At 42.6% G+C, this 13335-nt stretch overlaps 1 protein-coding gene across 6 annotated transcripts in view; it reads left to right on the forward strand.

The window, feature by feature from the left end:
* The first annotated feature begins 1456 nt into the window (after positions 1 to 1456).
* LOC137646994 (uncharacterized) overlaps positions 1457 to 13335 on the forward strand; it is a 175330-nt gene continuing 163451 nt past the window's right edge. For 2 of the 6 annotated variants that reach the window (XM_068380082.1, XM_068380080.1), the window contains exon 1: positions 1470 to 1564. Coding sequence is in view for 2 of the 6 variants with exons in the window: in XM_068380079.1 (XP_068236180.1) it covers positions 1775 to 1806 (32 nt within the window). In the remaining 4 variants the exon portion in view is untranslated. Of the gene's footprint in view, positions 1565 to 1668; positions 1807 to 13335 lie in introns of those variants that run through there. The other 4 variants (XM_068380081.1, XM_068380083.1, XM_068380079.1 and 1 more) reach the window with 4 other exon arrangements.

Consider the following 13335-nt stretch of genomic DNA (forward strand, 5'->3'; position numbering starts at 1 on the left):
ACATCTTCCCGTCTCTCTCATTGATATTCCTTCTTTCAAAGTAAATTAAATTAAATTACAGATACTGTACATTCGCTTACGAGCTGCCAACGCAAGGGCTCGTGTCTTGCTTAAGGCAAGACAATCTCAACACACACTCATTTATATTCTACGGGTTGCCAACACCAGAGCCCGTGTCTTGGATACGGCAAGGTAATCTTGAAGTAGGTAATAATAAAGCATCACTCGGCTATGGTCTGTCTCGTACCTCACAGCTTCTTAAAACCAGTTATAAAGAGCTCCGATGGATGCCTCATATTAGAAACCAAAGTTTCTCAGCACTAAAGAATATTGTAATGTCTGGATACAACTGTAAGATCTTGAATATTTGCATGAAGACTTCGAATATTGCAATACAGTGCTCGACATTAACGAAATCTAGGACGTATTGGTCCCGGATTTCGCTCAATGTCTCCAGGCAGCATAAGAATCAAGGATAATAAAAAAGATACATCATACTAAACAACTAAATTAATAACATAAACTATTTGTTTTAAGGAAATATGAATACAGTGATTGATCAAACCCATAGACTATGGAAAAAAAGTCGGAAAAACTGGTTAACATGGCGGAGCCAATACACCATGCAAGGCTAAATACCCTCCAGGATAGCCACTTTAACTGAAGGGAGGACACTGAGGATGGTTTTGAGAAGAAAAAGAAACAGATAAGAAAGAGATTACCTCTTGATAAACCACCAGGTTTCCGTGGGCCTTATATTAAGCCTGCCCAACACACCATTAAAAAAAAAAAAAAAAAAGACGGAAAAAAATTATGATATAAGAGTGTGCTCAAGTGTACCCTCAAGCAAGAGAATTCTAACACAAGACAGTGGAAGACAAGACCACTGTACAAAGGTTGTGGCACTACCCAAGACTAGAGAACAATGGTTTGATTTTGGAGTGTCCTCCTAGAAGAGCTGCTTACCATATATATATATATATATATATATATATATATATATATATATATATATATATATATATATATATATATATATACATATACATATAGGCTATATAACTTTTGAACACACGGTACTTATAAACGTTTATGGGGGAAATAAAGTAATAATTTAAAAAATTATTATTTATGAAAAGTAAAAGAAAATAAACAATGATTAACACCATCATGTTTGCGTTAACGTACAAGAATGACATAAATTAACTGACTCCGTAAGTACTTTATCCATCCTTCCTACTCCAAAAATAGTCCGTATGTGACGTCAACGAATAACCTCCGATTAAACATTATTCCCATAACCATGTAATACAATATTCTTTGTTTAATAAATTTTTCATGTTATTTATCCTTAAATATTTATTATAAATAAAAATTTACTATTAATTTAGTACTATTAAAATTTTAAGTAGAATTTGATACCCAAATAACACTTTTTAAAACATTTAAGCGCAGACGAAAATTCTATATGCAAAGCGTCACTAGAGATTTTCTAAACAACTAATGTGGTAACACTGTACTCCACTGTTGTTTGTTGCTGAAGATTTCTCAACCACAGACTAAAGTATGTATCATTCATTTATTTAGGCACTATTCGCGTTCATTCATTATTCAAATGATCATTCGTGTTTGAGTGATTCATGATTTTATCAATTCCAATCTGTATGAAGTGAATCGTTTTCATATTGCCAAGACTCTAAATTCTACGGTCCAAGTGTCAAGCCGAGTCCTTAGAGTACATCTTCGAGTGCGAGCCTCTAAATCCACAAAACCTATGAAATTGGCCGTTTCCGTTCGTAGTAACTTGTAAGTCTTCTATTTAGTTCATCTATGCAGTATTTATGGTCGATAGACTACTTTGTTGTTGCTGAATAACGTGACCCAACGATGTACTGATGCTGGAAACGCAGTTGTGATTAGCAAAAGTGAACCACGTTCAGGTCTTGGCAAAGTTCTTCGGCCTATGATAAGGCAAATTATGGGGTAACTACATTTCCTACATAAAATACCTCTCTTCCTATTTAAAAGAATTTCGGTGTCGCCCAGTGGCAAATAAAAAGATTAATTTATGATAGCATATTTGTTTACAAGAGCACGCTCTCCATTTACTCTAAAATGATGCAGTCCTCCAGGTCTCCTCATTTTGTACAGTAATTAGGAGGTTTTTTCAATGCTGGGAAAGCAAAATTAGCAATATATGTTGTGGGAGGGGGGGGAGGGGGAGGGGTTGTTGGAGGAGGTACTATGCGACCTGGGACCGACATTGTCAACCAAAAAGAAGTTCAAGACGTCAGCGGATATTTGGTATATATTCAAAATGTATACGAAATTAAAAATGGAGTAATTACTCAAAAGGGTCACCATTTGTGAAATGTTAATTTTGTATTGTATTACAGGGTGAGATTTCTAACAGAAAATATATGTTTTCCTATAGTAAATAACGTGATTTAACCGAATTTGATGTTCATTTCAATCGGAAACAAACAGATCAACCAATTCGGCTAACTTTAAGTTGACGAATTGGTTGTTGTTATTACGGATGAAATGAAGGTGAAAACCGGTTAAATCACGTTATTTCCTACAGGAAAACATATATTTTCTGTTAAAATGGTTACGTATAATCACTGATGACATATATGTTGTGTTAAAATATTTAAATATAACCATTTCTTCAACGGTGTCACTTCTCTTAAACGAATGTACTGAGAACGATAACATTAGCAACGTTACCAATGATTCACATTGCTATCAACGATGACGAATGGTACACAGAGTTACCAACGACACGATGACATTACTAGAGGTAGAAATGCTAAATATTTCCATAAGTATTTTAAATAATTTTTCCATATAACTATTACACAATGTATATAAAGTACAAAAAGGGCACAGAACCTAACAAACTCACCTAACCTTCCATAGAAGTACCCAGGTCACAAAACATATATAATGACTATTGAGGAATGACTTACTTTTATGAAGAAAACGACGAAACTTGTGGCTTCCATGGGGGTAGACGACTTTTCCCCAAAAATGTATCTTTATAGGCAGTAACGGTATAACCACGACGACGTTTCTTCTTAGTTTTAGTTATGATGGATTCAGAATTGCAATAAAACACGTGAATGTCTTTCCTATAAGATAACAGAGAACGACACTAGGGCACTGTAAACGATGTGGAATTACGTTGTGTGATTTAAGGAAATAATCAACATTAACTGAAGAATCATAAAAATCACCATGGAATTTAGCCACTGCTTTTAGGTACGGAATACTGAAGCCGTTACAAGTTTCTATAACTTCCTCCATCGAAAAATAGGAAAAAATAAATCACATTAGAAATGACAAACTCCTCACTGGGTCAAAGGTTACAACACAAAAGGCATTGGAGGAAAGGGTATGAACACATCTCTCAAAGAGATAAAGGAAGGGGGGGTAGGGAGATATCTGAATAGGCATCGGTTGGTGATTGGTTAAGGGAAAAACAAAGAACACTAGCGGGTAAACATAAATGAACTATATAGGGAAACTAGTCCAGAGAAAGTATTTATGGGAAACATCAGAGTGTAAAGGAAATAACCAAAGAAAAGAAATAAAAACAATATAGGAAGATAAACTGGAATGAATGATAAATAATATTGAATGGGAATATAAAATGAGATGATTTTACCGAGAATGAACTGGATAGGGAAACTAGTCCAGAGCAAGTATTTATGTGAAACCGGGGAGAGAAAAGGAAATAACCAAAGAAATAAACCCAGTATAGCAAGGTAAAATGGAATGTATGATAAATAACATTGAATGGGAATATAAAATGAGATGATAATACGATAATAAAAAGAGTAATTGGGGGAGGGAAAACTTCTGCGCACGGGGAGGGATATTTGCGCAGACCGAAAACTGGTATGCACGTACGTACGAACAAATGGGTGATAATTTGATCTACATCAGATGTTGGCAGCACTGGTTACTGTATTTTTTCATGAAATAATCTTTGAAACGGCTCCTCCAAAGTTTATCCAGTTATACTGTTTTGTTCCTCCGGTTATAATACATACAAGAAGGTAATGTATAGAGAAGAAAAGGCTTGTTTTACGTTTATATATCGATTCCCCAGTATGTTTTCCCCACCCAAAACCCCGAGTTCCCACTGGGGGTCCCCCATTATCGGAGGATATAGATGTATATATATTTCTGAAACTATTTATTTGCGACGGGAACGAGTGTTATTTTTGAAGAGTGCGAAATTTTTTCTATAAGAAAAAGTAGTTGATTTCCTAGGTTACATTGCCCTGTAATTCACTACAATGAAACCGGGAAATGTGTATTTTATATTAGGTAAATATTTGATATAAATCATAAAGTGTTTTTTTAAAGAAACTATTATGAGAATGACTAGTTTTCCCAGATGACGTTTGGCTACATTAATGCCATCTATTGCCTGTCAATTTCCCGCCAATGAAAACAGTCGTACACTGCAAATATAGTCTTTCTCGTAAAAAGTTTCTTTAAAATAAGATTTATTGGCAAGTACAGTATTTCAAAATAGGATATACAATTCACAAATAGTGACACTTTTGAGTAATTGATCCATTTTTAATTTAGTATATATTATGAATATATATCAAATGTCCGCTAACGTCACGAACTTCTCTTTGGTTGACTATGTTGACGATGTCGGTTCCAGGTCGCTTAGTACCTCCTCCACCAACCCCTCCCCCTCCCCCGCTCTTGCAACATATCTTGCTATTTTTTTGCTTTCCCAGGATTTAAAGAACCTCCTAATTACTGTACAAAAAGAGGAGAGCTGCGGGACTGCATAATTTTGGATAAATGGAGAGCGTGCTCTTGTAAACAATTACCCATGATACTTTGATTTCCAGCCAAAAGCATAAACCATATACCTCGGTAAACATTTACTGTAGCACAATATTCCTAATGAAGAAAACACAATATTCCTAATAAATATTCTGAGCCTCTGTAGTTTTTTGGGTTTTATTTTACAACAACATAATGTTCCCCACATGATTTTAATCATCATATATCAATTAATCATTACTGGCTCATTAGTTTTCACGATTAAATTTAAGACGTTTGGTCAAATTAAAAAATGTTTCGCCCACCTCTCTGAAATTTCTAAGTCCGGTTTTGATCCGTACCAACTGCAAACTTAACCGAGTTGGTTGGGACATGTCCTGTACATTTGCATATATTACTGCTGTACTGTAATAGTTATCATGAAATGTTAGGTAGGAAACATGTCGTTATACTGTAATGCATCGGTCACTGAAGCCGCGGCAAATTTACTAGATCTTTTAAATCCTCCAAGCACTGCTTCCAGCATGACATAAAACACTCGTTTGGTTCTGTGTCGTTCGCCTATTAACTGGTGTCGCAAGATTGAAATTCAGTGATGTTCGGACTTATAATTTCGCCAATCCCAACAATCTACATTCTTATCCCTCTGTTAAGTTTGTAGTTTGTTGGGACAGATCCCATTATTTTGCTTCACAGTTTATTAAAGTACTTACAATTATTCAAAGGTTCGTGCACTTGTAGGCCTGCTTTTGTTGACTGCGTGATTTCAAAATTTTTAAACCCCCTGCTGCGACCCTGACTATGGTCGGCCTTTCTAACGTCGAACGCCGTGATGGACAGACGTGTGCCGTATAGTTTTACTTTGAGAAATGTGGTCGAATTTATCACTCATATAAATCAGCTGGATGCTTTGACGACAATTTAAGTTTTTAGATTTAAGGGACTTTACTTGAGCTCTCCCTGAAATTTTTCATTTTTTTGTTCGTGAAGGACTTTTCGGGGATTTCAAGGGGCCTTGTGAAATATGTAATTATGGTGGTGTTGCCCTTATGCGTGATGGCCACAACATACATGCTTGCCTATACCTCTATAATTGGAGGTGCAGGAACGGTAGTTGTTGGTTCTGGAAAGACTGCCGTGGGTGTCAATCACAAGGTGAGGATTTATTTGTGATTTACTTTTATTTTGTGACTTGTGAAGAGGGCTTTTGGGGCTTACCACCAGCTAGGTCTGTGACCTGGGAAAGGGTTCCGGGTCGCTTACTCCCGGCTAGGTCTGTGACCTGGAAAGGTGGGTTTTGGGGCTTGCCCCTTGGCTAGGTCATTGACCTGGTAATGACTAGACTAGGTTAGGTGGCTTTGTTAGGTTGTCTGGCCTTTTACAAATCTCAAAAGTGTTAGATAATCATGTTTTGTCCTGTTTATGCTCACCCAAAGTCCGAGGTTCCCACCTATGTTCATCGGGAAAGGGAGTCCATAATGATGGAACGGCTTACTTGCAGTGGAAATAAAGGTCAAAGTGTTGAAAGCACAATACTGTATTTATTGTAGGTAAAGCTGTTTTTCATATTAGAATTGTTGTCCCGTGTTGTTCTATAATTTTACTGAGTTTTGGTGTTCCAATAAGTTTATTGTTGGCTCTTCTGGCAGGTTTCCTACATTCATGCGCTGAGTGGTCCTAGTACAGTATGTAGATTGTTGGGACAAATATTTAAACTAGTTAATTCATTAATATTTCATTCGGTTAAAATTCCCGTAAAACAACGGTTGTTTTCTGATGTTTTTTTACTCTATTTTCTGGCAATCCCAAACCCTTCTCATCAAACCACAAAGGCTCCACACCACCTAATCTATAGTTCCCCACCTAACCCAACTTAGGAGCTGTATCCTTACCTTACTTACCTACTGAGGGAGGGCTACTCCAACCCGTGCTGATCTCCCCTTTGACTGGTGTATCCTTAGTTTACCCTAAGGCTAAGTTGCAACCGTGTGTTTGCTTCCTAACTGGCTTTACTCATGAAACTGTGTGTTTCTGTCATATATCCTAGTTTACTCCATCCATAAAATGTGAATATTATGTATTTTTGGTGATTAACAAAAGCAAATCCATTCAAAATACCTTTGTTCCGTAACTGGAATACAAACCACGCTATTTAATAGTGGTATTACTTTCGGCGTAGCTGAAATGACGAGCCATTAATTTTTAATGAGGGTTTACTACCCACACTGCTAGTTACCGGTGAAGGGGAGGTTAGCTTGCTACCCACCCCTCTCACACACCTGTGCTTGAGCTCACTTTGCTATTGGCTCGGATGGTGGTCGGAAGTGTCCGCTCTCATCCTCGCCGTCATATTGGCAGCCATTTAATTGCTTTTGTTCTTTTCTTTTTCTAGTTTCTGTATATGTGAAGTTGGCCTCTGCGATCATGCGCACCTGCCCTGGGTTTCCCGACCGCCCCTGTGGAACATTCAGGTCGGGGGTTGAGGCTGATCCTCACGTCCTTTGTCCTTGTAGGGGCCAACGGTGTGATAGTACCAACAAGTGTAGGGAGTGGTCTACCTCCCAGTGGGAGAGGTTTTCGCGACGACGGAAGAAGAAGTCCAAACGGGATTTGTTCCGTAACTGAAATACAAACCACGCTATTTAATATGGGTTATTACTTTCGGCGTAGCTGAAATGACGAGCCATTAGAATTTTAACGAGGGTTTACTACCCCCATCGCTAGTTAGCGGGGGGTAGGGAGGGGTAGCTTGCTTCCCCCCCCACACCTGTGTGCTGAGCTCACTTTTACTTTGGCTCGGGTGGTGAGCGGACGTGTCCGCTTTCACCCCCGCTTTTTCGACAGCCATTAATGCTTTTTGTCTTTTTACTTACTTTTTCTTATACTTGTAATATATATATAAACATTCTTTATGTTTATGTATATATTTTTGTGTATAGAAATGTAGTAAGTTTTCATTTTCAGTGGTTGTGCCGTGTGGTAGTGTACGACACCGGCGTAGTGCTAGGCCACCACGGTTTCACGTCATGGGGCGCGGCCTCTCCCGCTTGGTCCTTCGGTCGTTTCCTTCGGCTTTCCGTTAATTCGTCCGCCGTGGGGAATCGTCATCGCTGGACTTTCTTCATTCATCTATTATCTTCACTGTTCCTCCTTTCCTACGGGGAACTTGGATTCTCAGCGAAGGGAATGTGGGAGTTTAGTTTGACTACGTTCTCTCTCTCTACTCGAGGTCGTTCACCCTTTACTACTACTACGTACTATTACGGAAACTTTTTTCCCGTTGCGGGCTGAGTTGCTATTCCGTTTTATTTGTCTCGATTATTTTTAATGAAATCTAATTGTATTTTTAACTTTTCAACTTCTGGGGAACACTTCCCTTCGGGGGTCAGTGGTTCTTACTATTTGTGAACATTCAAAAATCAGTTACATAATTATAATTGTTATAATTCTGTTTTTTGTTAAAGTTCTCCGCCCTCCCCCTTCTCTCGTGAATTCAGTTGGGGAGGAGGGCGTATACTTAATTTTTAATTCTTATGTTTTGCTATTCCTTCGGAGTTACTCTTCGGAGTTCCTCCTGGGGGAATTTCTGTTAAATAATTATTTAACTTTATTTTCCCAGTTAACTATGCAGTTTTCTTCGTTTGACTGAAGTGTGCCAACGAAGCAGAGCTGTCCTGTTTATGCCTGGGGAGTGTGCTGTCGCTGCCGTCTCTCTAGGACATCGTCATGGGCGTTATCCCTTCTCTTAGAAGTTCTCCCGTGACATCTGTCAGCTCTTCAGTTCATCTTAGAACGATAAGGAGGTTCGCCTCCAGAGGTAGGTAACTTCCTTTCCAAGGGAGGTTCCCTTCCCTGGTGTGAGATCTTCCCCCTGCAGAGGGGGAACTTCTCATACCTTAATATTCCTGGATGGGTTTTCCTGGTCCTTAGGCGGTTATGCTCTTGGTGCTGAGCGACTGCTCTTGTAACCATGCTCAAGGGGCTGAGCGGTTGCAAGGCCGGGCCATGGAACTTCATGTGACTATGCTCTTGGGGCTGAGCGGTCGCTTCTGTAGCTATGCTCAAGGGGCTGAGCAGCTGCAGGATCAGTCTTGTGACCTCTCTCATTCGCGAGGGAAGCCACTCATAAGGGCTCCTCCTCGGAGGATTGCTCCTTATAGGTCAGCTTGCTGACCCTACGGCCCTTAGGAGCGCCATCACCAGTGTCTTCAAGTCTCTTCTACGAAGTGTTCACCTCTCTCGTTCGTGAGAGAGGCCACTCATAGAGACTCCTCTTTGGAGGATTGTTCCTGATTAGACCAGCTTGCTGTTCAGTCACTAACACTTCGGTGTTTAGTGACAGGGAAACTTCGGTTTCTCGTTACGCTGACCCTTCGGGTTCTCGTAACTTTAGTTACGTTGATCCCTTGGGATCTCGTAACTTTAGCCACTCCAGCACTTTGGTGTTTAGTGACAGGGAAACTTCGGTTTCTCGTTGCGCTGACCTTTCGGGTTCTCGCAATACAGGCTACGTTAGGCCTTTGGTCTCTCGTGCCCTTAGTCACTCTGATCCTTCGGGGTCTCGTTCTTCTAGACCTGCTGACCTGCCGTCTTCGTTCCTGGCTGCTGACGCGCTGTGGGCGCCCACGCACCCCGTTATCCGACGGGCACCGATCCCTTTGGGGCAAAAGGGGCTTCCTCACATTGTGAGTAAGTCCCTTAAGCGCCAGGTATTCCCTGCACGCCAACGTTTTCCTGCGCGCAAGCGCTCGCCTGCTGATCCTGCTGTTCCTGAGACTGCCATCCAGAGACATCCTGTTCCAGGCACTGCTCGCCAACATTCCCTGCGCATTAGCGCACATCGTTGGAGTTTCCTGAGATAGCGCACAGGCGCTCACCAGTGGTTCAGCCTGTGGTGTCTCAAAGTCTCTTCTACGAAGGTCACCTCTCCCGTTCGCGGGAGAGGTCTCCCATAGAGACCACTCCTCGGAGTATCAAGCAGTACTTCCAGTGTTGATCGTCGTCTCTGGACTCTGAAGCAGACCTGCCTTGGTCCTCTTCAGGGGATGCCCTCCCTTTTAAGGACACATCCCATTTCATGATCGTCCTGTCAGCTGATCCTTTGACCTAGCGCACGAGCGAGCGCTAGCGCCGACGATCTTTTTTCGCGCACAAGCTCTAACGATCTTCATACGCGCGTAAGCGCCGACAATCGTCCGCGCGCCGGCAATGATGGTTTCCCGCGCGCACTCGCCGACCTTCTAACGCGCGCAAGCGCCGATGATCTTCTTATGCGCGCAAGCGCGGTCGATCTTCTTGCGCGCGCAAGCGCTGACGATCTTCTTACGCGCAAGCGCCGACGATCTCTTCCGCGCGCGTGCTAACATTCTGGTCCGCACAGGCTCTTCATTCTGACCCTGCTCGTCAATTTGATTCCTGCGCACCCTACGAAGTCTCGCCCGCGCGACCCCCGGGTATTTCCCATCGCGCCAGCGCCCTTCCTAGCGCAATCGCCAATACCCTCCCCCGCGCGAGGCTGCCGGACAACGCGCTATAAGGTGCAGCCGTCGTCGTCAACGTTGCGGTGTTAGATGTGGCTAGTGCCGACGCCCCTACCCCTCGAGACACTCCAGCTGTAGCTGCTGACTTAGTTTCCCCCATTCCTGTTCATCCTTTGAGGGGGAAACTTTGTCCTACGTCTCTCTCCTGTGAGTGTTTCTCTCCCTCGAGGGAGTTCTTTCATGAAGACTTCTCTTCGGGTCAGCTTGCTGATCCAACAGTCTCTAGAGGGCGTCTCCATCGCAGAGCTGGCCCTCTGCTTGTTGTCTTTCACCATCGGTGAAAAGGTGCCTCTTCGGCTCTTCAGTCTTGTCATCGCAGCCGTCCCCCGCAGAGGAGTCTCCCCTTCAGTCACTTCCTGGTCCTTGACCTTCGCCCGTTCCTGGACCTTCTCCCGACAACGCTGCTGCTAGTCCTCGGACTTCGGTCCTGGACTCTTCTGTAGATCATTTGCGATCTCCATCAGTGGATGTTCGCCATCCAAAGGGCACATTATCATTATTATTATTATTATTATTATTAGCCAAGCTACAACCCTAGTTGGAAAAGCAAGATGCTATAAGCCCAAGGGCTCCAATAGGGAAAAATAGCCCAGTGAGGAAAGGAAATAAAGAAATAAATAAATGATGAGAACAAGTTAACAATACTGTAAATCATTCTGAAACAGAAACAACGTCAAACCAGATATGTCCTATATAAACTATTAACGTCAAAAACAGATATGTCATATATAAACTATGAAAAAACTCATGTCAGCCTGGTCAACATAAAAACATTTGCTCCAACTTTAAGCTTTTGAAGTTCTACTGATTCAACTACCCGATTAGGAAGATCATTCCACAACTTGGTAACAGTTGGAATAAAACTTCCAGAATACTGTGTAGTATTGAGCCTCATGATGGAGAAGGCCTGGCTGTTAGAATTAACTACCTGCCTAGTATAGTATTACGAACAGGATAGAATTGTCCAGGGAGATCTGAATGTAAAGGATGGTCAGAGTTATGAAAAATCTTATGCAACATGCTTAATGAACTAATTGAACGGTGGTGCCAAAGATTAATATAGATCAGGAATAAGAAATTTAATAGACCGTAAGTTTCTGTCCAACAAATTAAGATGAGATTCAGTAGCTGAACACCAGACAGGCGAACAATACTCAAAGCAAGGTAGAGTGCAAGAATTAAAACACTTCTTCAGAATAGATTGATCTTGTTCCTCCTACTAACCGACCTGCCCACCTGCCATCACTGTTCCTGTCTTCGGTACAGCCTCCTGAGGCCCAGTCTGCTCATTCACACTTCATGGAGTGCCCTCGCTCTCCAGCTCGTCAGAGCTCTACAACGCTTCGGCGTTCGTTAGACCAACAGCCTTTACCTGCTCGTCCTCAGCGCCTTCCAATGCCCCAGAGATCTCCAGTGCAACCTAGCCTTTCTAGGGAGCAACATTTTTCAGCTCGCCATCGCTCACCACCCAACCTACGCTTGCCAAGGCAACTGGGCTCTCCAGCCCGATCTCGTCAGCGCACACCAAAACCTTAGCGCGCTCCTGCGCAACTTCGGTCTCCGGCTTGCCAACGCTCTTCTATACGACAACGCTCTCCCAAGCTACGGCGCCCCACTGCGCATCTGCACTCTCCAGTGCCGAAGCTTCCTCAGCAACCTATGGCTCTCCAGTGCTCTCCTACACACCTGCATTCTCCTGTAGCTGCTTGCCAGCGTTCACTTGCGTTCTCCTGTAGTTGCTAGCCAGCGCTCACCTGCGCACCTGCGTTCTCCTGTAGCTGCTCTCCAGCAACCTCCTGTGCAGTGCCGAACTGCGCGCCAGCGCCCTCCTGCGCATTCTAGAGAGACTGCGCAACACTGCACGGCGCCTTACTGCACGCCAACGCTCTCTTGTGCACTTGCGCTTATAGTTCCAGCGCTTTTTTATTTTGGCTGGTAGAGAAAGGACGTCCCTCTTTCTTTTTCAGGCGTGATTCTCTCTCTTAGACCTTCCCATGTGTGCCTGCCCTGGTCGGTCGTGAAGGGCTCTCCTGTGGCACCTTCATGTCGCCAGCTGAAACCGACTCATTCGTTGTTCCCGACCCTTAGGGGCGTTACTGTGAGCAGGATTCGTCTTGTGACAAGTGTAGGGGTGGCCTGCCTCCCAGTTGGAGAAATTTGGGCATTGTAGGAAGAAAAGGTCTAAGAGAGATCTCTCACCCCAGGGTCTTCCTCAAGAGTGCAAAGGCCTGGGGCTTCTTCTTACCGCTCACCTAGATCTCTTTCCGAAGCTCCTCCCAGCTTGCCTTCCTCAGGGGGACAATCGAGTAGGAGTTCAGTTCAATTAACTCCATGGCAACCTCAGGGTATTGAGGGTGGTTTGTTGCTTCCCGTAGAGGAGGACCTTCATTTCTGACCACGGGAGAGCCATTTTCACTTTCAGATGTGCTGCAGGTTTGGCCGTCGCTGGGAGTTGCTGCACCCCCTTCTAAGGAAGCTCTCATTCAGCTCCTTCACCGCGGAGAGACCTTTCGTCAGTTGCTTTGACAACTGAGGCCCCAGATGTCTGCCAGGTCCATCTCTCGCCCTCTCCCTGCCTCTGCATGCGTTTCCGAGGTCACTGCTCCCGTTCGCCCATCCGACGGCCTCCTGTTGACGACGATTTATGTAATGATAATGATATAGATGTCAATTTGCTTATTTTATCTTTAGAAATTCAAAATAAATGAAATGAGCGATTTTGTCAGAAAACATTTTGTTTACGTTTTATCGCCGATCATGACGAACAAACAAATGCATTTACACAAGCAAGTGATAACTATTGATACTAAGAGCTTTTAGTAAAGATGTAATTATAAATAGAAATTAAAATGTGTCATAAAATATTTATAATAAAAGAGTAGTAACATTAGGCTGGCCTTGAAATTGCTGTTCGCCCATTACACGGAGTACTATTATAAAAAAAGGCGTATTTGTGTACATGTGCTTGTGAATATTT

The sequence above is a fragment of the Palaemon carinicauda genome, chromosome 9, assembly GCF_036898095.1.
Source record: "Palaemon carinicauda isolate YSFRI2023 chromosome 9, ASM3689809v2, whole genome shotgun sequence".
Classification (NCBI taxonomy): domain Eukaryota; kingdom Metazoa; phylum Arthropoda; class Malacostraca; order Decapoda; family Palaemonidae; genus Palaemon; species Palaemon carinicauda.